Raw genomic sequence first — 27,748 nt, forward strand, 5'->3', positions numbered from 1 at the left:
TCGTGTGAACTACTGTAACCCCCTCAGAGGCCAGTGCTTACAAAGACCTAGCAACATTTGACTAGGCTCCACCTGTTAACACCTCCACACTGAGACCGAGGCTCCAGCCCAGGAGCCCACAGGGTACAAAGCACGTGCAAACTGCTGCAGGAACTTCAGCCCTCTGAACTTCAGAGTGGCGTCTTGAACCAGACATGTCAAAACATCACAGAGTAACTTAACGTCACCAAACTTGGGTCCTCTTTAACAATTCTGTTTGTGGGTTTCCATTGAGTTGGAACCCTCATATTGAAGTTGGTATCACCAGAAATTAAGGAGGGAAACTAGAATTTGGTAGCATAGGCCGGTTGCAGGCCAGCACCTCCCACATTAGGACTCCCACTAACACAAAGCATTAATGTCTAACTCAGGCTTTCTCCACCAAGGTATCTTGGCAGTCAGCTCTTGCCCAACCCTCCCTCCTCCTGGATGTCCCTCACCTGCACTAGAATGTCATCATCACTGTGACCTTACACGGGAGCCCAAAGAAGGCAACATAAGGACATTTTTCTGCCATTTCATTCATTGCTGCACGGAAGATAACCTTTATTAAGACTTGCTCATGTTCATCACAGCCTACAAGATCCAGCAAGGCCTGGTTCCTGGTTCCAATTACAGCTTCATCCTGAGTCATTCTTTGTGACTTCCTGCTAACCACCTCTCAAATGAGGCACCCCTCAGGTCACTGGACTATGGGACCCTCTCAGCTAGATCTTTATTGAAATACTCAACCAACCAGGAATTCATTTTGAGCTCAAATTAATTCATGCCTCCACTCTCATAATAGATACAGTCTCCTTGTTCCTATACCTCTTTCTGGTCTGCATTACTATTAAGAGATTGCTGGCAGGCATTGTCACAAATCCAATACCTACCATTCCCACGGGCCGAAAGCTTGGGGACAGCCTGGGGCACTTGGCTCTGACGCACCATGCAATAGAAGCTCCCTGAGGCCTGGTAGTGGAAACACACTACTTGAATAAATTCATGTATTCTCCAAAACTCTACCTTCCCTCCTTAGTTTCTGGTGATACTAACTATAGATGGGGAGGTTGGGGGCAGAATTTCTCTCCCTGGAGAAGGTTAGCAGACTAGAAGGAAAAGAAATACATGGATGAATCAGTACAACAGAATGTTTTCTGTTTGGGGAACACATGTCCTTGGGTAGGGTTTAAGGGCAGCCTTCTTTTCAGTGAATCTACTTTAGGGGAAATAGTGTTGTAATAAAGACCACTCTGTAGCCACAGCTTCTGGTAAAGCTTTCAGGACTGATCAGAGAACGTATAATTTTTCTTATATGCTACCCAGAGTGAGAGAAAATGTTCTTATTAAATGTGAGTTTACCTTGCCCAAACCAATACAGACTCACAGATATGAAAGGGCCCCAACCAAGGGGCTTCGGTAATGTTTAGTCAAAACCTGTCTATGTAATTTTCCAGCCCCATGTCCAGTGGTGGTGGAATATGGAGGAAAACATGGTGTAGAGCCTTGTTTTGGGAAGAATATGCAAAGAGAGATCATTGTACAATACTTCCTAGAGATGGGGGGAAATCATTGTTCTGAAGGAATGGGTTAGTAAAATATTCTATCATCCTTCATTGGTGGCCCAGTCAAGCCTGATCTGACACTACAGTAGTGAGTGATAAGACACTCTGTCCAGCCCCTTAAGCAATGAGGGTATGATTGCCTCATGTTACGTAAGTTGAATCCCAGCTAAGTTGCTTCAGGCCTAAGTGGTCCAGGCCCCCAGTCAGCTTCTCTACTACCCTCTTGGCTTCACCTGTCACTAGGGTCACTTTTTCTTTGACTAAAGTCCTCTGCAGTTACTGATTGGCCCTTATACCCATAGTGCTTTGGAAAATTATCAGGGTCTAAGATCTTTCCATCTAAGACTCTACTCCATAGCCTTGCTTTCTGGGGGGAGAAGAGGGAATCTGACGCTGCTACTGTCCACAATGCCCAAAGGGCCAATACTGTATTGATCTCAAAACACTTCTGCCTCCGTTATCTGCAGCTTCACCCCCACAGCCTCTTTGGCCAGTAGTCTTCAGCTGCTCTGCCACCTCCAATCCCAGCCCCTACCCCCACCTTTGGCACCTCTATCCTGTTCTCTGGCTCCCAAGCGTCCTTTAAAGGCTCTTGTTAGCCATAAGCTCTTGCGCAAGGCCTCTCCCTTCAGCCCCTTACCACCCAAGGTCATCCTGCCTTTGTGTTCTCAACATCACAGCACAGCCTGATCTGTACGTAGCAGTGTTTCCTTCTGGGTTAGAGCTGTCGGTTTTCTTCCCTCTTTCTCCACATAAATCATATAGGCTATTAAGTTATCTCTCTTTATTCCTGGAGCCTAACCTAAAACGGCCAGGTATAGAATAGATCCATAACCAACATTTGATGAAAAGTTGAACTATTCAGCAGTTATAGGGAACTCTTGATTGTTTAAAATCTTGTGATGGGGAGATATTTTCATGAGATTGTACCTATCATCAAACACAAGTTGGATTTTGTAATTTCAAGTCCAATGGGAATTACCAAGCCAGAGGAGTGAGTGAGAGGGACTGATTAGGATTCAGACAGCAACTTTACCTAAACTCACCACTAGATGGCAGCCACACCCCAAGAGCAGCCGCCTCGGCCCTCTGGTCCCGCCCTGAGACCTGGAGCCCCACCCTGACACCCTCCCCCGCCCCACCCCGGGCCTGTCTGGGGACTGGCACCGGAGGGTAGGTCCTGGCTGGTAAAGACGAACCTAGGAACTGCACCCGACCTCAGAAAACATGTTCCACCCTCCTGCCTTCCATCTCCTGTCGTGTAAGCTCCACCAGTAGCGTCATGCTTACTTTCCCCAGCGCCTGAATTGTGAAATTCCCTCTACTTACTTCGCACCCCTTCTTCCCCAAGCAGGGCCTGGCTGGCTGCGGTCACCTGCTCCGCTAATAGCCCTGAAAATTGAAGAGGCCTTGATCCCCGGGAGCGGGAGCGTCGCCCTAGGAGATCGGCAGGTGTGTGAGGCAGAAGCAGAGGAGGAAGAAGAGGGATAGACAGGGTGGCGTGGGAGCTGGGAGCTCCCCCTGGACACATTTTCCAAGAGTGGGGGTTTGCATTTCTGTTTCTGATAGCGGGCTGCCAGTGCTGCGCAGATATTGGAGCAGTGTGAGGAGTGGGCGCCTAGGACTTAGGCTCGTTTGCCTCCCATCCTGTGGTGCAGCCCTGGGCTCCCCTCTCTTGCCCCCCATGGCCAGGGATGGACGCTACCTAACTCTATAGGGGTTGCATTAGCAAGAGATAACAGGGCCTTTGGAATTCCGCTCCTGCTCAGAGCAAGGCCAGGTCTCCTCAGAAGAGGCCTCAGAGATCCACAGTTCTCTTAAAGAGTCCATGTGAATTAACCCCCTGCCTTAGTGAGAGCCAGGGAGAAATTATAAGAATCAGGGAGCCCCAAGTCTTAATCTGGGTGACCCGTCACACAGTGTCACAGCAGAGAACTTGCTACTTTGAGGACCAAAAGGCACACAGACCAGACTGCTCTAAATGCTGCAGGGTACCTTGTGAACAATCGTGTGGGTGTGTGCACCTCTTCCTGACCAAGGCAGTGTGTGCTGGGGTCCAAGGCCATCCGAGATTGGAAATGCTGCTTTTGGAAACAGAGAGAAATGTTTAGTGGCTCGCAAGGAAGCATTTAGTCAACTCCAGAGCGTTGAGGGAGAGACAAGAACACGAGGCTACGCTAATTAGCCCAACTTAGCCATTCCACTATGTTTGCATATTCCAAAACATTGTATTTTACAAGTCAAACATGGACAATTTTTCATTTGAAAAATTATTTTTAGAAAAAGTCTAAAATGAAAGATGTTAATAAATAGGGTAAAGGAATGACTCCTACAATAAAAGCCACTGAGAGATTTAATACCAGGGACTATAACTAGGTCATATTTTAATCCTACTTTGAAGAAACCTGTGTATAAAAAGGTAGTTAAGAAACAACTGGAAGTATGAGTACGGAACAATAATTAATATTAAGATAAATTTACATTTCCTGTGTCATTTTGTGATGGCATTGTACTTACAGTCTTTAAAGAGAAAAAAGGAAGGAAGCTCCGACTTGTGCCAGTCCCTACTTCCAAGGATTCTAAGAAGAGGTGTCTAAAATTTGCTTAAAAACAATTTTATAGTATTTATTTGTTGATTTATTTATTTGCAAGCAGAGAGAGATAGAGAGAATGGGTGTGCTGGGGCCTCTAGCCACTGCAAACAAACTCTAGATGCAGGAGCCATTTTGTGTGTCTGGCTTTATGTGGGTACTAGGCAATTGAATTCTGGTCATTAGGCTTCTCAAGCAAACAGATGCCTTAACCGCTGAGCCTTCTCTCCAGCCCCAAATGTCTTATTTATTTACCTGCAAAGAGAAAAAGGAAATATGGACATGTCAGGGCCTCCTGCCACTGCAAATAAACTCCAGACACATGTGCACTATCAAAATAGCTTTTTAGGGCTGGAGAGATGACTTAGTGGATAAGGTGCTTGCCTACAAAGCCTAAGGACCCAGGTTGAATTCTCCAGTACCCATGTAAGGCAGATGCACAGTGTGGTACATGCATCTGGAGTTTGTTTGCAGTGGCAGGAGGCCCTGGAGTGCCCATTCTCTCTCTCTCACTAGCTCATTTGCTCGCTCTTCCTCTCTCCCTCTCAAATAGCTAACTAAACTAATTAATTAAAAAATAAATTTTTGTAGATGCATAAGAGAGAGAAAAATTTAAAAGAATGAGCATTGATCATTGCTGCATCTGAACTGTGAACATCTACAGAAATGCATTAGATTACTTTTTCATATTTTTATATATATTTAAAATGTTTTTAAATATTTTTTATTGAGAAAACGTTTTCCAAGGAGTTGGTGAGGTTGTCAGAAAGAGTGGGGCACATAGACAATCATCAAGAAATGTAAGATAAGAGCAACTATGAAGACCCAGAGTGGGAGGTTACAGGGGAGGTGAGGCAACACTGATTGAGTTAGCTAAATTTAGATAGAATCTTCTAGAAGGAGTGAGCTTATTTGTATAAATAGGGAGTCTCCAAATGATGTTCCACTAACCAAAAATATTTAATTAAAAAAACCAGTTCATTTGCATTTATGTAGAACTTTTCTGGGGTTAGCCCTGAAAGTCCCACATCAGAAAACCCATCAAGCTCAGACAAACATGGAGTAAGTGACCCTATGCTCCCATTATCACATGGAAAATTATATTGGTAAGTTTAGGGAAGCAGAACTGTGTCAGGGAAGCTATGGGTTCCAGGTTCAGAATGATAACAGCCTTAACAAGAGGCCAGGAGGGGTCCTGAGGCAATGCCCAGATCTGTTTTCTATTCCTTGCACACTAAACCTCAGCAACCACCCTTCACCCCAGGACATTTGAACCAACTGCCCAAGGACCAATGTGGCATTTATCCTCCTTTGTTCTGCTAGAGGGAGCCCACAAACAACACAACTTCTATCTGGGTCTGACCACTAATTTCCCCAAATTTATATATATATATATATATATATATATATATATATATATATATATATATAAATATATATATATATGTATGTATGTATGTATGTATGTATGTGTATATATATATATATATATATGCTTATAGATATAGGAATATACATCTTATTATATTCATTAAGCATTTTCTTACCATTTTCTTATTAATCCTTATAAAAATTCTGATGTACAAATGATTTCCCAATTAATAAGTGAACTAATTGATAAATGAAAGCTCAAAGTAGTAATTTGTCCAAGACCAAATAGAGGAATAGCAATTACCACATAACCTACCTCATAGGACCTCGCATTGAACGGTGCTTTATTACATAGACACAGTGCTCAGAGTCATGCCTGGCATACAGGAAGAAATCAGTTAGGTCTTACCTCACTGATGACCAGCACTGCACCACAGGGCCACACCCTGAAGAGGAGAAATAAATTATTTTATTATCTACATTGCAAAAATCAGTTCATCATGGGTTCCTTTGTACTGGAAACTTGGTTTAATAAGCGCATCCGAGCATAAAGTCTGAGGTGCCAAGTAAGATTCTGAAAACCCTTCAAAGTCAAGTTTCCCTGGGTGCTCACCACCAGGCACACTCCCAGACCCTCCCTGAGCAGAAGTGCTCACCATTCACAGCAGAAGACAGAGGCGCCTGTCCGGCCACCAGGTGGGCAAGTTCATCCTGAAGCTTCCTGCTTCTCTAGCAGTGATCATACAGCCACCCCTGCAGAGCCTTCCTTTCTCAGAATCTTCGCATTCTGCTGAGTTCACAGAGGAAGCTGCAATGTACTGCTGTCAATTGCAAGGGTCTTCTCCCAGCCCACTGCCCACCCCTGCCTCAGCAATGGCTCCCACATTCTCATGTTAGTGGGGAGAAGGGCAGAGGTCAGTCTAGCCACCAGAACCATACAGTTTTGTTAGCCTCATTGCGTCCACGGACATCTTGAAGACTGACAACCCAACCACTCACACAAGCTTCCCCGAGCACAAGTGGAGGCTTATACTGTGGAAGCCTTTCTTCCATTTGCAAAACTTTCATTGCTTCTCATCCCATTACAGCTGGCATCTCACACCAAGCCATAAGGCCACCCTTGGGAAAGATGGGAGAAGCAAGGAGGGGCTGCATTACCCCCTCTCACAGATACTCGGGTGTGTACTCCAGGCATTTTGCAATGTAGCATGCCCGCCATGGGCACTGCAAAGCTTCCAGAGGTATTCCTGCCATCTTGTCACTAAGGCTGCCCCCCATGTCTGTGCGTGCCCCTCCAATAACCTAAAACAGATGGAGTCCCAGATCTCACTATCAAACCTTGCCATGAGCTCAGCCTCAGAACCACTGAGCCAGGCATGAGGTGTGACCCACCACCAAGCACCGTGGAACACCTCCTCAAACCCAGAACCGCCGGTGCCTCCTGAGCGCTGAGCCGGAGTCAGGAGCCACCCTGCCTAGCCACGACCTGCCAAACTCCAGGGCACAGTGCGGAAGAGCTTCATGAATTTTTCACAAGATTCGTCTCTAATAGTGGCTGAGCAGAGCTGAGAAAGCCACACTCAAGTGCCTGTGCCAGCAGCTTGCAAAGAGTTAACCCATTAGGCCACATCCTGGTGAGCTCATCCCTGCCTGAGCCTGCTCAGTGGCTGGGATTCACAGCGCTGGAGGCTCTGGATGTAGCCAGGGTGGCTTTCTCCAGCTGGAATGAAGGACTTGAGCCGAAACTCATTGCTGTCTTCCTCCCTGCTTGAGCACCAGCTGAGTCTCAGGACCCCCATCCTCCCCTGGGACATCGGGTACAGTAAGTAAAGAAGGACCATCCCCTCTGCCCTTCCTTCTATCTCCCAGGAAGGAACTGGTATGAAGTTTACTGGGCATGTTGAGTCTCTGAACTGGAGTTGGAAGGCAAGTGAGAGTGCCTGGGCGGGGTGAAGCCAGCTGCAAGCAGGCTGGAGGGACTGCCTGGGAAAGGCAGCAGTGTGTGTGTATTAGGAGGGGGTTGCTCTTTGCTATGCCTATGGGAGAAGGGACTGTGTGTGACGAAAGCGGCCCTTCTGTACTCCACATGAAAGATGTCAAGTCTTCCGCTCTTGGAAGCCATTAGAAGGAAGGAGTGGGAAAGCACCCTCCATCCAAAACTAGGTGGATAGAGGAGCAAAGAGGCCATTCACAGACCCAGGAAACCTTGCCTGTCTCCTGGACATTCCACGTCCAACCTCAGCAGCGGCAGGTCCATCCCTCCTTCCTGCAGGTGTGGCCAGCATCTCAGGCAGATGCCAGGAAGACAATATAGAGTGAATGTTCTGTCTTGCTATCTTCACCTCAGAAAGCAAGGCATATGACAGAGCACATGAGAAAACAAAAACATCCGCTTGATCAGAGAGACAGGGGCCATAGGGACCCGCCTTTCAGTAAGTCAGACATAGTCACACACAGTAACCCTAAGCTCTTTTTCCACCCTGTCACTGTACAGGGTCCACATGTTGGTTGTGTGGCCTGAAAGGGGATATGAGTAGCACCCTCCAGAGAATGATGACCTTAGGGAAGAATGTTCCCTTCCTAGGAGTGCTGTGAGCTAGGGACAGATGGTGGCTGTCCGTGGTCTGGGTTGACAGTGGTAGCTAGCATATTCCAAACTGTGTAGACTACTTTATCAGCCCAGGCACAGGGCCCCACTCACCTTATCAGAGAAGTGGACGGTCACCCAGAGAACACCCTGGGGTGGGTAGTGAAGTGAGGAAAGCAAGAACAGATAAAGACCCTGGGGGTGAGAGTGGGACTTCAGTGGTTGAGGGGAAGACCTCGAATCCTCACCCGGGCTGGGTCTCCCTCAGGAATAAAAAGTTTGCAATTCCACTACTCAAACAACGCCGTCTGTCTTCTGTTCTCGCCCTCTGCGGGCTGGGCCAGCCTCCCCACTGTGAGGTCATTTGTGCCTCTTCTGTCCTCCATGTCAGCCAGTTCCTTACAATTCCCAGAATAGCCCAGGTCCTATCTGAACTCTCTGCATGGAGAGGCCTGGGAAGGAGAATGGGGAAGAGCCAGATAACTCCAGGCCTGAGCACAGGAGCACAGAAAGGATGCTAATAATATGATGGGGGCTAAGCATGTTGTGTTCAGGACAGCTGATTCAATTAGAGTCTCTAATAAGCAGCGAATGCACATTTTAGTATACAGACAGATGTCTCGTGCAATATTGGATCACTCTTATACTTAACAAGAAGTATCAATTGTTGATCTCAAATCAAATGCAACTAGACATTTTGTCATTACATGTACTAAATCTCATAGCCAACTCAAATTGACCATGTTTTAATACATCCAAAGAAGGGCAGTGCCAGGGAAGGGCTGGGGAGTGAATAACAAAGCAAAGAATGGACATCCATGGAGGTGCTGGGCCTCCAGGAAGTAAGGCAGTGAAGAAAAAGACAAGAAAAAGATCTCAACCTTGAGAAGGCATGGTGCAGAATGCAAGAGAGCAGCATTTGAGGTCGGACATCTGGAGGTCTCCGTTTCCTTAGCTGTAAAATCGGAGGGCTGCTAACGGCACACCCTCACCGTGCTATGAGGATTCAGAGATACTCCAAGAGACAAACGAAGCCTGTGCAGGGCTCTGTATCCTCCAGGCGTGTGATGACCGCAGCAGTGACTTTGTGGCCACTTTCGCCGCAGCCCGCCCCCCCTTGAACCAGCTCAGGCTTCCCCACTCAGCCTCAACCACCTCAACTCCCCCAAACCCCTTGGCCTGCTCACCCCTCACCCACACATCCATCATGACAGTTATATTTACAATCTGTAATGCAGTTCAACAGTCCTCCCCACCACTCATTCCTCTCTCAATATGAAAAGAAATCCAAAACTCCCAGAGGGGCAGGATTAACCTAAACCTGGATCCTGGAACCAGACAGGCTCCCAAGTTCACATTTCACCCTTATCTCTCTACTCACCTGATCACTCAAACCTCCACCATCCTCAGTCTCTCATCTGCAAAATGTGGTGATAATTACACATTCATGGTGGGGTGACTTGTTGGGAGAATTCAGTGAGACAAACCGGCTAGTTCCCAAGCACCCAATGAAAGAGGGATGGGTAAATGGCATTGCCTTTCTTCCAAAAGCAGCAGATCTGCTCAGAGGCCCTGGAGACTGGTAAGGACTTTGTTCCCCAAGGGGCAACCCATCTTGGTGAAGTGAGTAGTGAGGAGACACCAAGAAAGGGCAGGTCATGGAAGGTGATGAGCGTTCCACCTCCCCTTCACAGCTGCCTTTCCAGACCACCTGGCTAGCTGCTCTGCCAGCGGCCTCCTCCCAATGCAAAGCTACCCAGGATTTAACCCTCCTTGGCCCCAACCAAAACTGGGAAGGAAACAAACCAAGTAAACTGATTTGCAAACCACACACACAGCCATTTCCTTCCTCTACTCACTGTGACTCTCAAACTTAGCCATTTAGCAACCGGTCACCAGGCCCCTGCCTCAGCCAAGTGCTAGAGGGCGCAGCCTAGCCCCAAAGGACACGGAGGGAAGAACGCACTTCCAGAGCCGTGAGCACTGCCCGTTTCTACTCATCTTCAGAGTGCTATTTCACTTAGTTCACTTTCAACCACCGTCCCACTAAGTGGCATGTTCCAGACACTGGGGAATCTACTGAGGGAAAACGTATGCACTCCTTACTGTCTTACAGTTCTTATGATCTCGTGGTTGCTCACCAGCTTGCGGATCCTCAGCACCAACCCATCGGTTAGAGAATGAATATATGAATGAGGGGTGGGGGGAATGGTTAAAACTTTCCCAGCCACTGAAATATCTCAGCATCCCCCTTCATGTCAGAGGTTGGGTGAAATGACACGATGGCATACTTCCTTCCATCCACCCCAGAGAGTCTCTCCAGTGTCTGCCAGACTTCTTCCTACCCTACCCCACTGTTCTGAGTTTTGTCACCTTACTTAGTTCTCAGCTGACCTCATGACATCATATAAATGGAAACATAGTGTACCTGTGTTTCTTTTTAAAAAATATTTTTATTTATTTATTTATTTGACTGAGAAAGATGGGGAGAGAGAGAGACCGAGAATGTACGCACCAGGGCCTCCAGCCACTGCAAATGAACTCCAGATGCATTTGCCCCCTTGTGCATCTGGCTAACATGGGTTCTGGAGAATTGAACCTGGGTCCTTTGGCTTTGCAGGCAAGCACCTTAACCACTAAGCCATCCCTCCAGCCCCATGTGGTCTGTTATGCCTGGTCTCTTTCATCCAGCACGTCTGAGATTCAGCCGTCTTGCTGTGCGTGTACTGAATTGTGTGAATGTGAACCTTTCTTTTGTTGTAGACATGTGGTCTCTCTCCCCACCCCTGGTATGCTGGATAAAACTACAAATATTCTTAAACAATATTTTTGTGGACATAGGCTTTTATTCCCTTGCACAGATAAATATTTGGGAGTACAAAAACTAGGTCAAAGAGCAGGTGTGTGCTTAACTTCATTGGAAATCCTGTTTAGTGGTGCCCACAGAAGGGGGAGAGTTCTACCTGATCCATGCTGTTACCAACATGATATAGTCAGAGGTTTTGAAAGAGGCATTCTAGTGACTTTGTGATGGTTATTGGTGTTTTTTTTTTTTTTAAACTGTCCTGTAAAATGCCAATGTCAAGCACTTTTCATGGATTTTTTTTGTGTTTATTTGTTCATATCTTCTCATTAGCTTGATTAATATTTAACCATTTCTAACTGGGCCTTTTGGCTTTTACTAATCAGTTGTAGCACTTACAGCTATATATTTTATGATTATTTTCCCCAGTGTAGATAGAATCTCACCTATTGGCTTTTTTTTCTTTCTCTTCTCTAAGGAATCTTTGCTTGCCTCCAGGGACAAAGATATTCTCCTATGTTTTCTCCAGAAACTTACAGTTTAGTGTTTGTCATGCATATTTCGGTCCACAATTCACTTCCCATTAATTTTTAAATTTTTATTTATTTGTGTGTAGGTGTGTGTGTGTCAGGGCCTTTTGCCCCTATGAATGAACACCAGATGCTTATGCCATATTTCACATCTGACTTATGTGGGTAGCTTGGAAATCAAACCCAGATCCACAGACTTTGCATACAAGTGACTTTCGCCACCAAGCCATCTCTCCAGTACCTTCCATTAGTTTCTGTTGATCATGTATGTGGGGTCAAGTTTCATTATTATAAGTTTCATTTTTGTCTTCCATGTAAATGTCTAGTTGTTCCAGCACTATTTGAAATGACTCTTTTCTTCACAGAATTCCTTTGATGAATTTTTTTTTGAAAATCAATTATCCTCCATGTTTTTTCCTACTCTTCTCTCTCTCCTGCTCCAGGGGCTCTATTTTTGACCACATATCTATCCTTAAGCCATCAATAAACTCTTCCTTAAAACTGGGACATGAGGCCCAAGTTTCAGAGCCCAGTGTGGTCACTGAGGTTCTGGGCATCTCGGGTAGAACCCCAGATTCCAACATCCAGGCCAAGGCCAAGGAAGTCATGAACCCTCTTCACCCAGATACTGGTGCTGGAGTAAGTCCTATGATTGGCTGATGGTGGTACCATCATCATCCCCTGGGAGTTTGGTTCTTCTAAGGTTAAAGAATGGGTCCTTTATGATGAGAGATGAGAAATCTCCCATCTACCAAAGTGATTGCTAGGACTTCTTCCTTCAAAAACCAATTCTTATTGCTTTGGTCACAACTATGACATCCGTAGGCAATGCCTAAGACCTCTAAGTGTGTATTCTGTCAGACCACACAAGTATCCAAAAGGCCAGGGCTAGTAAAAATGGTGTGACCACCCTTTATTCCTTATGAAATGCAATTATTTGTAGGTTTATCTACACTGGGAAGAGAGAAACAGAGAGCTCTCAAATGCCCACAACAAAAGAAAGGATAAATTGGTACATAATCACACAATGGGACACTGCAACATCTAATACACAGCAGCATGATTGAGTCACACAGACACACTGGATAAAATAAATCAAACATAAAAGACCACATAGATAAAAAACTATTGGCTGTTTATCTTCAGTTCAAATTCAACTTAGGGTCCTTCATTTTATCTGGCAACACTAATCAGTATTTCATCTACCTCTGTTAACTATGACCACCCAGATCAACACTAATTTTTATTTCCAAGACCTGCACATTGGCCCAATCTTCTTTTCCATCACATCCTGCCATCTCCACTCCCTGCTTAATAAGCCTCTAGTCTATGCACCTCATCTCATCTCCATGGCTACAGCCAAACACCAGGCTGCCCCATCTCCCACCTGAGCTACCACAACAGCCTCTCAAATGCCCTCCATACTCCTTGTCCTCCTTTATAACTCTCCATCAAGCAGCTGGAGTGTTCCGCCTACTGTGAAAATGAGGTCATATTTCTCCTCCTACCTAACCCTTCCCTGCTTTTTCTGTTACCACTCTACCTAGCCCCCAGTGTCTTCTGTCAGGGATTGTTAAACATTTTCTGTAAAGGTGCCCATAGTGAATATTGTCAGTTTTGCAGGTGCTGACAACTCTGCTTATCCCACTGAAATGGAAATTCAAATGCAAAATCAGCAATAGATAATACATAAACAAATGAGCTTAGCTTAGCTGGGTCAAAAAAAAAAAAAACCTGACTTGTTTAGAATACAAAAATTCAAATTTTTATGCAATTGTCATATATTGCAAAATATTATTATTATTGTGATTTCTTCAACCATAAATAAATAGACAAAACATTCTTACTTCAAAACATTCTGGTAGGCTGGGCATGGTAGTGCCTGCCTTTAATCCCAGAACTCGGGAGGCAGAGGAAGGAGGATCGCCCAAGTTCAAGGCTACTCTGAGACAACAAAGTGAATTCCAGGTCAGCCTGGGCTAGAGTGAGTCCCTACCTCAAAAAAAAAAAAAAAAAAATGGGGCGTGGTGATGCACGCCTTTAATCCCAGCACTGGGGAGGCTGAGATTAGGAGGATACCATGAGTTGAGGCCACCCTCAGAATACATAGTGAATTCCAGGAAAGCCTGAGCTAGAGTGAGACCCTACCTCGAAAAAGTTAAAAAAAAAATTCTGGTGATGCACACCTATAATCCCAGCTACTCAGGAGGCTGAGACAGGTGGATCACAAGCAAGACCCTGTCTCAAAATAGAGAGAGGAAGGGGAGGAAAGAGAGAGTAAGCTAGGAATATAGGTCAGTAGTAGTGCATTTGCCTAAGTTCAATACCAGAACCACAACATAAATTAATTAGTTAATTAACTAGCTTAAATAAATATGAAACACGCAGGGATGGGGAAAGAGCTTAATGGCTAAAAGTACTTGCTGCACAAGCCTGACCACTGGAGTCTGGATCCCCCTAATTTATGCAAATAATGCACGCATCTGTATGCTTAAGAGACAGAGTCAGGAAAATCCTCAAGCTTGGGGGCCAGCTAGTCTGACATTTACAGCAGCAAAATCTAAGATTCTGTGTCAAACAAAGTAGGTGAGGATGGACACCCTGAGGTTTTCCTTTGTCCTACATACACACACACACACACACACACATAAAACAATTAAATAAAAATATAAAACATGGGGCTGGAGAGATGGCTTAGTGGTTAAGCACTTGCCTATGAAGCCTGAGGACCCTGGTTTGAGGCTCGATTCCCCAGGACCCATGTTAACCAGATGCACAAGGGAGCGCATGCATCTGGAGTTCGTTTGCAGTGGCTGGAAGCCCTGGCGCACCCATTCTCTTTCTCTCTCTCTCTAGCTGCCTCTTTCTCTCTCTGTCACTCTCAAATAAATACATAAAAATGAACAAAAAAATTCAAAAAAATATATAAAACATTTTTGACTTTTACATGAACAGGGAGTCCACTGCAGGCCAACCACTGTCCATAGGCTCTGGATCCTAGCTCCTTTTCCAGGCTCATCTTCCAGCATTCCCTTCACTCTACAACCAACAAGTGCTCCTGCCTTAAAGGCCAGAATAAATGTTTTCATTTGTCAAAATGCCTAGAACAACAGGGCATGGTGGACATGGCTGCACTCCTAGCAGTCAGGAGGTGGAGACAAGGGGATCAGGAATGCAAGGTTATACTTGAGATGACATACTAGTTTTGAGACCAACCTCAGCTATATGAGACCCAATCTCCACAAACCAAAATAATAAAAATAAATAGCTAGAATAAGCGTTTTTAAATTTCCACATGCTTGCCTTCAAAAAGTACTAGATGTTTAAGAGAATGGGCATGTTACTTGTCCTGCTCAATTTTTACCTATCAGAGATTTGGTTCCAGGACTCCCTCCTTCATGGATAACAGAATCTGATTGTGTTCTAGGTACTTATGTAGAATGGTGCTTAGAAGCAATGCACATCCTTCTGTTTACTTTAATTCATCTTTAGACTACTTATAATACCAAAGAAATTATATTAAGATTATGTCAAATGGGAATGTCTGTCTGTCTGTCTTTGCCTACTTGCCTGCAAGCTCCAGACATAAACTTGTGATACTGAACACTTAGTATCATCCTCACGGAAATATCAGGGCTTCTGCAGTGCTCTGTGCTTAGCCTTACTTCAGAGTTATAAATTGCAGAGTTACAAATTCTCTATAAATAGTGATCTGATAATTGTTAGGAAATAATGACAATGGAAAAGCCTGACCATGTTCAGTATGTAGGAAATGCTTTCTCAAATATTTTGTTCCAGGTTTGGTTGGATTTGTGTATGCAGAATGCCAGCTACATACACAGATCAAAACATCACACTGTGACACATAAATATGTCCAACTATTATGTGCCAATCAGCAATTTTAAACATGCTCAATTAAATGAATGAGTTAAAACTTTAGTGCAATATGATAATGCACCAAAACACAAGACAGGCCACCACTTGCTGTGTCTATTCCTTTAAGGGAGTTTCCCTTCTCATTCTCTCAGCACTGAGAACATATCAATTGATTTGGCCTTGAAGCCCAGGAATTATGGCAAAGCCATGCTAACTAGAGGTCAGAGGCCACCTGTCTCTAAGAACAGGCCTATTAGTAGGGAAGCCAGGAAGGAAAGTGACCATGATTCACACTGAGGCAGACTCCAGCCATGTTCAAACTTCCCTCATTATTCTAAACTTCTTTCTACAATTAGTTGGTTTTGATCAGAATCTAAAGAAAGGATTACATTTAGCTATAGCTTGTGATTTTCTTGGTTTAAATATTTTATGAGACTAGACAGATGGCTCTGGAATTAAAGGCACTTGCTTGCAAAGCCTGAAAGCCTGGGTTCAATTCCCACCCACATAAATCCAGACACACAAAGTAGTAAGAGATCCCTGGCACACCCATGTGTGCTTTCTGTCTCTCTCTGTCTCTCTGTCTCTCTCTCTCTCTCTCTCTTTCTCTCTCTCTCTGTCTCTCTGTCTTTCACATACACACACACACACACACACACACACACACACACACATATGTTATGCAGCTAGAAGACACAGAGTGTGTGGTCCTGCCACAAAACGTGTGCCTCCACTCTCCACTATTACACACCCTGGAGCCAGCAACCATCTTGGACTGACAGCACCACAAAGTCTCCATCGAGCTCCCCTTTCAGTCACTAGCCAAAAGTAACCACTCTCCTAACATAGATCAGTTTACTTGTTTGTGAATGTTCTGTAAATGGTATCACATGGCATGGACTCTTAGTGTCTGGTTTTTACTTAGAAGAGTCCTTTGTGGAGTTCCTTATCACTGGTTTCTAGTTCCAAAGCAGTGCCGCTTCACTCCATTGAGCCAGCCCACATCCTGCCATCCCTGGTGGTATATCTAAGTCTCCACACTAAACCAGCTCCCTTGTATTATAAACTTGCCTCGAGGAGGGCCATGGCCATTCTCAAATGGCTGCTCTGAAGGCAACCATCAGTCCAATCTGTGGTTGGTTCAGGACGCTCAGTCCTCCCCTGGATGGAGTTAATCCTCTCTCAGGTCCCGCCCTTGTCCTGCTATGGATCCTCAGGGACACAGAAGAAAGCAGAATGTATTCATGTTTTAAGGGCTGCCATAAAACAATTACCACCAATTTAGTGACTTAAAACCACAAAAATGTATTCTCTTGTATTACTACAAGCCAGAAGTTCAAGATCAAAGTGTCTGCAAGCCTGTTTCTCCTCAGCTTATAGAAGCACTACTTCCCTCTCCACCTCTCCTCTGCATAACCCTCCCCTCTGGGTATTAAAGTTCCTTCTCCTTGCACTTATAAGGACACCAATAGCTGGACCCAAATCCCATCCCAGCTCAGGATGATTTGTCTCCACATCCTTACCGTAATTCTTTCTGCAATGGCTCTGTTCCAAATAAGGTCCCTTCCTGTGGTTCTGGGTAGACCTGACTTTTGAAGAGAACGGTTCAATGCACTGCAGTAAGGCAAATGTCCCCTGAGACACACAAAAACCAAATCCCAGTATTTCAATAGGAGAGTATTTCACTGACCATCTTGTCCCCATTCAGAGCTGAGTCATCAGAGCCAAGGCCTCTGAAGACCTACGAAATATGCCAGGCTGTGGGCCAGGCGCTGTGGCCGCAGAGCAGGAAGCACCCCTCCGGTTTGCTAGCTGAGGGAGAAAGGGCTGGCATGGAACAGTGCTTCTCCCTCAGGGTCATGTAGTCCTTCCCCAAGGGCTATTCTTAAATTGTCATGAGTGAGGTGGGGCTGCTGCTGGCATCACATAGGTAGAAACCAAAGATGATGCTAAACATCCCATAAATATGGCATCCCCAGCCCAAAGTGCTAACAGAATTGCTACTCAGAAACCCTGGCATAAAGGAGGGAAAGGAAAGGACAGAATATTACTGAAACTTTAAAAAAATGTTGTAAAACTCACACAGCCCCCTAAATTGGTAATTTTATGGAAACCTGAACTTTCAGAATTTAAGTTGATTCACTATGTATAGGCCAATCAAAAATAACTTCAGAGGTTGCCTAACCCAATGCTTTCATTTCACAGATGAAAAAGCAGGGACCCAGAATGAAAAATGATCATAATAGCAGCCAAGGATATTCCTTGAACACTATAGCATGCTGAACAGGATGGTAGTTCTTTTTGTTGTTGTTGTTATTTTTGAAATTTGACATTTACAGCAAGCACATGAGGTCAATGCATTATTATTCCTTTTATATGCAAGGTTACTAACACTCTGGAGGCTCAAGTACCTGCCCAAGGTAGGTCCCACAATTTATAAGTTGCAGGCTGGATTTAAACAAGGGCTGTGCTGGTGCCAGAGACCTCGGTTTCTGTTTTCTCAGAGACTTCCTAGTAACTGTGAAAGATTAAGCCCAACTCTTGCCAGCACTGTGTGCCATCAGCAGCCCTGCCCTGCCCCTCCCTTCTGTCTGTCCTTGCTCCTGTCTGCAGCTTGTCACAATCAGAGAGAGATGATATCAGGGAATGGAAAGGAAAAGGCATAATTCTCATCCTTGTCCAAAAAGACTCCTTTGGCACCTGCCCAAAATTGCATCTGTCCTGCCCCTTCACTTCCCAGGATCTACCTCTCCCCGCAAATAACTCATCTCAAATGAAGCTCCCATTCTTTGACAAAATATGGACCATTTCAGTCCAGATAATTGTTACACACATACACACATGCATAAACTGATGGTAGATAAATGATACATGATGGATACATGCAGAGATAGATGCTGAACAGATAGTAAATGAACTGATTGATGGGAGATAGCATGATAGAGATAGATGATAGATAAGTAGATGACAGGTGATAGGTAATCTACATAGAATCACCAATGTTTTCTTACTACATACTTCTCACAAAATCAGAGATCGTCTTCCATCCTGGGCATCTCAGAAGGCAATGAATAATCAAACGTCAGCAAAATGTGGAAAAGTCCTAATCTCAAAATGAAAGTGATTTCAGTTGAATACTTGTGAAATGAAACAAAACACTGACAACAGAACTACTATTTCCCACATGTATGATGAGCCAGAGGTTAGGAAATGGTGAATTTAAATCCTCCTGTATTCAGTGAAAGTTACATCAGGAAAAGATAAGGCACCAAAATGAAAAATATCAGATCCTTAGAATTGAAGAGCACCCAGTGAGAAGGGAATTTGAGGTGTCTCTCAGAAGGACAAGAGCCATTCTCAGATCTGGATTAGACTTTAACTCATGGGTGTTAGACACTCACAGTCACACCAAACTTCCATTGAGTCAGTGGCCTCCAGATTCTTGTCTTGTGATTTTGAAGAATGAAGTCCACAGGCTATAAAGGATGAGGTTTCCAAAGATTTCATTATAGAGCTTAAGAGAAGGAAAGAAGGAAGAGACCATGTATAGCAAGAGGGATGATGAGTGAGTAATCTACATGGTGTCACTAATCGGGGTTTCTTATAGGAATTTACTAGATGGGGCTTTATTGGACAGGAGATAGCTGGTCAGTCCAGTTCCCAAGCCAGTGTCTAGGTGCCTTTCAAGCTTCTAACTTATGGCTGGTTTTGAGATAAGGAGAACCCCTTAGGGAAAAAGAGATATGCCCCTTACAAGCTCAAAGATATTTTTATCTTTTAATCAAAAAATAAATAAATAAATAAACTTCTTACTTTTTAGGATGTGTTACCCTCAACTGCCTAGCCAATTTCTATTTCCTATTCTTCATTGTCAGGGCCCATCAGACCAACCATAGTGTAGTACAAAGAGCTTTGTACCCTAAGACCTTGATCTGACAATACCCAACACAGTAGCTGTAAAGCTAGCCTGGGGTAAGGTGAGGTGGAGGGGTTGGCTTCGCTGGGCCTCAATTTCTGCCTTTTCAAAATAACGCTAAGCTTACAGGGCCGAAGAGGAGGGATAGAAGACACGAGGTGCCTCCAGTAAGCCCAGGCTTATTGCCTCCCCTTCTCAGAAGCCAGGAGTCATTTCTCCTAATGGTGGCTATATCCATGACCTTTCTTCTTGCTGCAACAACATATCTGACAAAAGGAATTTAAGAAAGAAAGGGTCTATTTCAGGTTACAGTTGGAGGTTACTGTCCATCAAGTCAGGCCAGGAACATGATACAGCTGGTTACAGTGCATCCACAGTCAGGAAATAGTGAGAGATGGATGCTGGTGCTCAGTCCACTCTTTCCTTTTATGTAACCCAGGACCCCTAGCCCATCAAAATGCCATCACCTACATTCAGGTTACAATTCGCACCCCAAGGTTTCCCAACATGCTGTATTCCCCTTCCCTATCCCCTCCACCAGTTCACAGGAAAGAAAGCTGTTTTTTAATGATGGCTTAGCTTATGAAAATATGCCACAGGTTCCCAAAGGAAGCAAGCACCTGTGTATTGATGGTTACAACAGCACTGAGTGAATATATACATATACATATACATATTCATATACATATACATGTATGTATACATATACATATACAAATACATATACATCCATCCCAAATGTCCTCTTTCCACAAAGGGTAACTGAATATGAATATCTGCTTCCTTCCATCAATGGGGAAGGATCTTAAGGGCTGTGCTTTGAGATACAGGAAAGCAGTCAGTCAGTGATCAGCTCAGGTCTTAGCTGAGATACCAGTCATTAGGGTGGAGCCCCTGTGATTGCCTTTATCAGAATAGGAGGTGGGGCCTAATGGCATGGAGGAGGTAGAAGAGATCCATTGAACTGACACCGGGGAAAGCATGGAAGGAAAAAAACACTCGGGGAAGGAGAAATGCCCAGGTTAAGGAGTGAAAGATTCCAGGGCTTCCAGATGTGGAGCCATCAGGCAGCTCTCCTTCACCCCAAACTATCTTTAATTTCAGGGATAGTTTTCCAAACTAAATGCCGTACTTCTTTTGTAGTTGGGTCTGATGCATGGTCTAGCCAGCATCCTATTTGGGTTAGGGAAGGGGGAACTCATTGTTCCCAAGTAATCATGGTGCTGCAGAAAGAAATCAATGGAATCCCATTCCTGCCCAGGCATAAATGTGAATGCAGATCTGAGCAGGGCCTGAGTTTGTCATAGATGAGGCCCCATCCAGGCTTCTGCTTGAAAGAAGTCAGCCTGCCCAGTGGGTTTAAGGGCTGAATTTGTCATAGCGACCAGTGGAAGGTTCAGGAGGGAAGAAAGAAGACAGGAAGGTGTTCATTGGCTTACTTGTCCAGTTAAAGATGTGCAGAATTTCCTGGTTGTAAAGCACTATTCACAGGGCAGTGGTGTGTGGAAAAACCTCTGGACCTTCTCAGCATCCCTTCCCTCCCTAGCAAAACCTGTCCACAGAAAAGAACCTTCCCTAGGTCATTCCCATCTTACTACATTATTGCAGATGCATAGGTGTTTGCATTTGAACAGCATTTCCAGTTTTGTATTAAAAAAGAAAGAAAAAAAAAGTAAAAGGCTTTGGGGCTGTAGAAATGGCTCAGCAGTTCAGTGTTAAGGGCCTGAGACTGCTAAATCAAATCTCCAGGTCACAAATAAAACAGCTGGGCATGGCCACGTTCACCTACAACCCCAGTCCCGCAGGGGTGCAGAAACCCAAGAATCTTCCAAGACCAAACATGTTTGAGAAGCAGTAAAAAGGAGACTCTGGCTCAAAAACAAGACCGAAAACTGGGCACGATGTTACACACCTTAACAGCAGCGTAAGTTCCAGGTCAGCCTGGACTAGAATGAGACCCTGCCTCAAGCAACAAAAAATAAGTGGAAGAGTGATGGAATGGGATGGGTGGGTTGCCATAAGGATTCAAACACATGCATACACACATGCAAAGATTAATAATTATTATCAGTAGTAAATAATAATAAACAAGGTTTTAATCCCATGTTAAAGAAATCTAAGCAAACACTTGTCTGGTGAGGAAGGTTTTGGCCAGCCGTGCTTCTCATCAGCCGAGTTGCTTCATGCAGAGGAGCATCAAGAGCTCTGAGTGGGGACTGGAAGATGAGGGAGCCCCAGGTGACTGAGAGGTTATGTACATGGCTCTACAAGGGAATTAGAAGTGGTCACTGACCTAGACTTTAGGCCTCTAAGAGGTCTAAGAATAATGTTAGTGCCTTTTCAGTTACTATAGTGAAATCACTGAGGCAGGCTACATTGTACAGAAAAGAAGCTTGTTTTGTTCAGTTTGGAAGGAGCAAAGGACTGCATCTGTTTGTGATCTCTTGCTGGCAAAGTCTCAAGATGGTGTATGGCATCATGTGTTCAGACAGGAAGTACACAAGTGGGTCTGTCTGGCCCCACCTCCTATTCTGATAAAGGCAATCACTGGGACTCCACCCTGATGACTGCTGCCTAATCCTAACCACCTCTCAAAGGGCCCACCCTACACACCACAGTAGGGTTAAATTGCCACCCTCTCCATATCTCAACCTAGGGATTAAATTTTAACATATGAAGCCTGGAGCAGGACACTCAAGCAACATCCAAACTGAAGCAAGGGAGAAGGTGGGGTCTGCCCTGCTGTCTTCAGTGTGGACACAGGAAGGATGGCTTAGATGATGGAGAAGGTGGGGCCTTCAGTGTGGAGACGGGAAGGATGGCTTAGATGATGAAGTGGAGTCTGCGTGTTGTCTTCATCGTGGAGGTGGGAATGGTGGCATAGATGGTGGAAGTTCACACTGTGAACCTGAACCTGGACCACCCATCCTGAGCTAACAAAGCACTTGAAATCCCAGACTGCACAAAGCTCCTCAGCCAGCAACAGCCTGGTAGGGTATAAACAAGGGAAAACCTGAGCTCAGGCAATTTCTTACTCTGAGCTCTTCACTCACCTCTGAGCCTTAGCTTTTGAATCTGTCACATAGGACTAGTGATTCATGAACAGCATTATGTGACTTCAACTTGATTGAAAACAACTTCAGAGCAGTGCCTGGCATAGTCAGTCAATCTCTCACTTTCTCTCTCTCTCTCTCTCTCTCTCTCTCTCTCTCTCTCTCTCTCACACACACACACACACACACACACACACACACACACACACACACAATCTATATATCTGTGTATCAAACATCACTCTTCTAACAGGCAAATGATACCATGTATGGAGAGCCTAAATATGCTAGGCATTGATCCAGTGCATTTCATGCCTTCATTCCTTTAACCCTTTTGGAAACCTTGCAAAATCAGGAGATAATCCACATTTTATAGATGAGAAAATTGAAGCACAGAGAAGTTAAATGACTCTTTCAAGATCACATAGCTAGAAAGCAATTGAGTTTGAAATTATCATGCCACTCAATAAACTACAGCTTGTCTTTATTTATAAGATGCCATCACTGTTCTTTCGTTTAAATATTAAAAGCAGTTGAGGGACTAGGGAGATGACTTAATGGTTAAAGGTGTTTGCTTGCAAAGCCTGGTGTCCTGGGTTCAGTTCCCCATCACCCATGTAAAGGTACTCATTTGCAGTGGCAAAAGACCCTGTCTCAAAGAAGATGGAGTATAGTTAACTCCTCTCACCCCCACACAAGTACTGTGGTGCACACGTGCACACACACACATGCACATAAATGAATAAACAAATATAAGTATAATATTATATATATATATATTGAAAGCAGTTGATTAGAATGTCATAATATTAGTGGAGGCATGGTGGCACATGTCTGTAATTCCAACATTCAGGAGGTGGAGGCAGGAAGATTGTGAGTTCAAGACTGCATAGCAAAACCCTGTTTCACAAGAAAATGAAATGATAGAACATTTATCTCACCCAAGAAAAAATAACCATCTCAGCTTAGCTCATATACTTACGTGGATTTCATCTGGTTTTCCCATTGGCTTTAGCACACAAACACTAGATTCCTCCCCATGGAGAGCCAGGCTAGAGTTGAACGCCGAGTACAGAAAGGTTTTGTGAGGATTCTGTTCACCTCACCCTCCTTTCTGTTGCCACTTGTAGGTGCCCAGTCGTGAGCAGTCATGACGATGGAGGTGCTCCCCAAAGTCCTGGAGGTGGATGAGAGGTCTCCAGAATCCAAGGACCTGCTGCCCAGCCAGACTGCCAGCTCGCTGTGCATCAGCTCCAGAAGTGAGTCTGTCTGGACCACCACCCCCAGGAGCAACTGGGAGATATACCACAAGCCCATCATCATCATGTCAGTGGGCACTGCCACCCTGCTCTTCGGGGTGGCCATCACCTGCTTGGCCTATGCCATGAACCTGAATGAAAAGACCATCGCAGTCCTCAAGATGATAGGGCCTGCCTTCCTGTCGCTGGGACTCATGACTCTGGTGTGCGGGCTGGTGTGGGTACCCATCATCAAAAAGAAGCAAAAGCAGAGGCAGAAGTCGAGTTTCTTCCAGAGCCTAAAATTCTTCCTCCTGAATCGCTGATGGTGGCTGGGCCAGGCAAAGAAGCCCTGCTGACCACCATCTGACAGTCCCATTTCCCTTGAAGTGCCACAAAACTAGTCCAGGCAACAACCCCCCTCCCCCATGTGGTCCTGCAGGAAGGACAGAGGTCAGGGCTCCACCCTCACATACCTGGAATGTGGCTGGCTGAGTTATACCTGGTCTCTCTCATGCTGCTGATGGTCCCTGAACCCTCTGGCTCTCATCCTCAATTCCTGCCCCCAGCCATCATCCATCCTGTTCTCTCTCTGCCAGATGCAGTGCTTGAAGAGAAGTTCTTTAGAGGTGGGATATGCTTCCAAGAAAAATCTCACTGGAGTGCCTGAGCTGGATTCGGCATGTGCACCCTCTGGAACCAAAACAGACCAAAGGAGGTCCTTCTCAGAGAAGGAGGGAAGACTGACTTCTTACCCCACTGGATTTGACAGCCTTGGCTCTCTTACTGAGTGAGACATTGACTTGAGAGTCAAGATAAGTCACAAGCATGAAACATTCCAAAAACTGAACAATGAAAGGGGCGCAGGGGAAAACACAGTCCAGTGAAGAACATTCCCACCATATGTTAGCTGGCGGAGGAAGTTCATTCCTGATTCTCTAGTATTTATACCAGAGACAATGGGTCAGGCTAAGGGGTGTCACTCTCTCCCCACAGCCCTCTCCCTTCCTTCTCACCGACTAACTTCAACTTGGCAATTGGCCAAGGACAAATGCATGTTGATCCAATATCCTGTTTCCCTTGCTCTTGCCTCAGTCCCTGCTACCCTCCTTTCATCTCAATCAAGACCTCAGTGCCACATCTGAATGACGTGCAGGTTTCTAGACACGGGGTTCACTTTAAAAACCTCAACCTCTCTATGCTAGCCCCTCTCTAGCAACTTATGCATTTTCCGAGTTCCTTGCTCTGGGCCGAGGATAGGAACAGCTAGCCCTGGCCCCTGCTCTCCCAAAGAAAGAAAGACAGGCAAGCCAACTGGCAATAAGAAATTCTATGTTGAGTTCTTGCGGTGATTGTAGGAACTCAGTTTGTGCCTCACCCAAACTTGAAGAAAGACAGAAACCCCTGGAGTCCCAGGAAATCATCTCAGCTGAGAACAATGGTAAAGGTTGGCAAAGAAATTGAAAGAAATGCATGGAAGGAGGCAGGGACGGCCTTGCATAGGCAGAGGCTTGTGGAGAAAAGAGGGCATCAGAAGTCTCCATGGCCACGTCCCTACCTAAGCTTCCAGACGTCCCTTACTTTTTAAAAATTTTATTTATTTACTTGAGAGAGAGAGAGAGAAAATGGGCATGCAAGGGCCTCCAGCCACTGCACACGAGCTCCAAATGTGTGTGCCCCCTTGTGCATCTGGTTTATGTGGGTCTTGGAGAATCGAACTGGGATCCTTTGGCTTTACAGACAAATGCCTTAATGGCTAGGCCATCTCTCAAGCCCCAATTATCCCATTCTATCCCCTCTCTTGGCTGCTTCCTACCTGCTTCCCCAAGTGCCTTACATGCAGTTTCTCTGGGGTACAGTGTGGGCCTTCAGTCTTTGGCAACTGGAAGAGTGTCTCCAGAGGGCCCACCAAGCACAGTGAGCCTACAAAACTTTGTGAAGCAATGAGATAAGTGTACCTAAAACTTCCTGTAGCAACCAACAGACCTATTAGGTGAAAGATTGGAAAAGGTACTCATAACAGGGTTCCCAAGTTGTCCCAAGCCAAGGCAGAGACCATAGGAGGTGGGCACTTGATAGGGTGAGAGATCCAGCTGACTCCCTCTATGCCTCAGCCTTCTAGGCTCCCAGATCACCATGGCAACCTCCCTCCAATAGGCCTCCAAGGCATCTCAATACTTCACAAGGGTTCCATAAGGCAGCATTAAAATCCATTCTTGTTCCTGCTGCGTTTTGGAAAAAAGTCCATAGAAGCAGTAATTTCTTTCATTGGGTCACCCCCTGCCTCCAGAGTCTGACTAAGGATTTAGATTTGCAGACTCTATAGCTTTTAGGCTCTTCTAGGATGGCTATGTAACATTCAACCCTACACTGGTGTGGGCAGGTCCTCTAGCCCATCTGTCCCCTGCGCACAGGTAGGAATTGTCTCAAATGCTACATCACTACTTGGAGTTACAGTGTCACAAGTGACAGGGCTTAAAGATCACTTCTCTTCTGTCATGGAAGATCATCCCTCTAATAATGCTCTCACATCCCTGGTGCATTCTTACAGAGGAGCTCCTCGCTAGTTCACTTGGATTCAGCCCCCCTCCCCGTCCACACACACACACGCCCTCACTTTCCCCCTGAGAACTTGTAGTTTAGCATAGCTATGGGAGGAGGGTCTTTGCAGATGTTCCTGTCATGTGTGTCTTAGTGGAAGGAAGTTTGGAAGCAACCACAACTCCAGAAAGTATCCAAGCTCCAGACTCTATTTGCAATCAGCAGTACATGTTCCTCCAGCCAGGTTCTCCACATAGAGAAATAGGAAGGAGGCTACGAAGAAAGGTTTTGAGCATTAGGTACCACCCTGAAAGTCCCACATGAGTCAAGGCTGGGCAATGAGCTTCCCTGAGGCAGGAAATATTGGAGGTCATGTTTGCCAAGAATTACTTCCCCATGCAAGGCTGAGCTGGAGACACACCAGGCTTGGGTGTACACAGGTCCGATGACACATGTCAGCAACAAAGTACCCCTGCATTGAAGGACTCCTTTCATACCCCAGATCAGAAGACAAGACCAGCACCCATGGCTTCATCCCACCAGATTGTATTACTTGCCCTTTCTTTAGCTATTCTGCCTTTGAGAACTTCATCTACTCTGAAGCCTAAAGGAATCAACCTCATTGAATTATATCCTCTTTAACAATATCTGCTGTATGTTCATCCTGTTCCTCCAGGAATTCAAAGACAGTGTCCATGTATTCTCCTCTCCTTTCAAATGTTCCCCCACCTTGTGATCCCCCCCGCACACACAAACACACATACACTGAGAAGTCCACTAGGGAGAAGAAAAGCAGAGTAGGTTTCATGCATGGTTCCTTGGGAGCCTCTTTGAAGCTGATGGCCCATTTCAAGATGCTCATGGTACAAAGGGATCAGCTCCTGACCCTCTCATTCTAATAACCCAGTAGTGAAATCAAAAATATAACATGGACAAAGAACTTTCCAGGAGGACTGTGGTCCAGGTGAGGAAGGCAGCTGCTCCAGAAAGCCTATCAATGTCCCAGGTCCTATAGAGAAATTCCTGAAACTGATCAGAGTAAGAATGACACCACAAATCCTAACTTTCATCTCCCAACCCAAAGTCCTGTCTGTGCTCAGCCTCTGGGAGGACGGCTATTCCTGTGTGAGGCTTCCTCTGTGCAGACTAGACAACAGCTCCAGAGACTCTGCCTGCCCAGACAGGAGCTTTCACCTTGTAATCAAGCTCCAGGCAGGGACAGCTGTCTGAGGGATCATGCTCAGTGCTCCAGTGGTCTGCAGGTACAGGGAGGTACCCCAGGCCAATCCTCTGTGCAAGCTTCTACTCCAAGTAAAAGAAAGGTTCACCAAAGATCACTTGAGTATGAGACCATCTCTCACTGCCCTGGCAAAACTACCAAATTGCTACAAAGGCGAGGGGAGAAATAGTTGCCAACGGATCCTCAAACAATCGCATGTAGTTTATTGGACCACCTTCAATAGATGACAAAATGCCAGTGTAGGCAGTGGTATTCCTCCTGTGGCCACAGAAGGAGAACTAAAGAAAGAGGGAAGCAGGTATTTGTGTTGCTCACTCCCTAGGCGGCCCCTGGGGCTGCCTTTCTTGGATCCCTTCCTTTAGATGCATTCCCAGTTAGCCTGACATGTCAATCCCCTGAGCACATGCCAGATGTC

The 27,748-nt window shown here is 45.3% G+C and overlaps 1 protein-coding gene across 1 annotated transcript; it reads left to right on the plus strand.

The window, feature by feature from the left end:
* The first annotated feature begins 7,335 nt into the window (after positions 1–7,335).
* Positions 7,336–25,515, plus strand: Pirt (phosphoinositide interacting regulator of transient receptor potential channels). Its single transcript, XM_045131647.1, has 2 exons — positions 7,336–7,370; positions 23,445–25,515. Exon 2 carries the CDS (start codon positions 23,465–23,467, stop codon positions 23,876–23,878), a length of 414 nt encoding a protein of 137 aa, XP_044987582.1. The 5' UTR covers positions 7,336–7,370; positions 23,445–23,464; the 3' UTR covers positions 23,879–25,515.
* Positions 25,516–27,748: the final 2,233 nt, after the last annotated feature.

This window comes from Jaculus jaculus, chromosome 12, assembly GCF_020740685.1.
Source record: "Jaculus jaculus isolate mJacJac1 chromosome 12, mJacJac1.mat.Y.cur, whole genome shotgun sequence".
Taxonomy (NCBI): Eukaryota; Metazoa; Chordata; class Mammalia; order Rodentia; family Dipodidae; genus Jaculus; species Jaculus jaculus.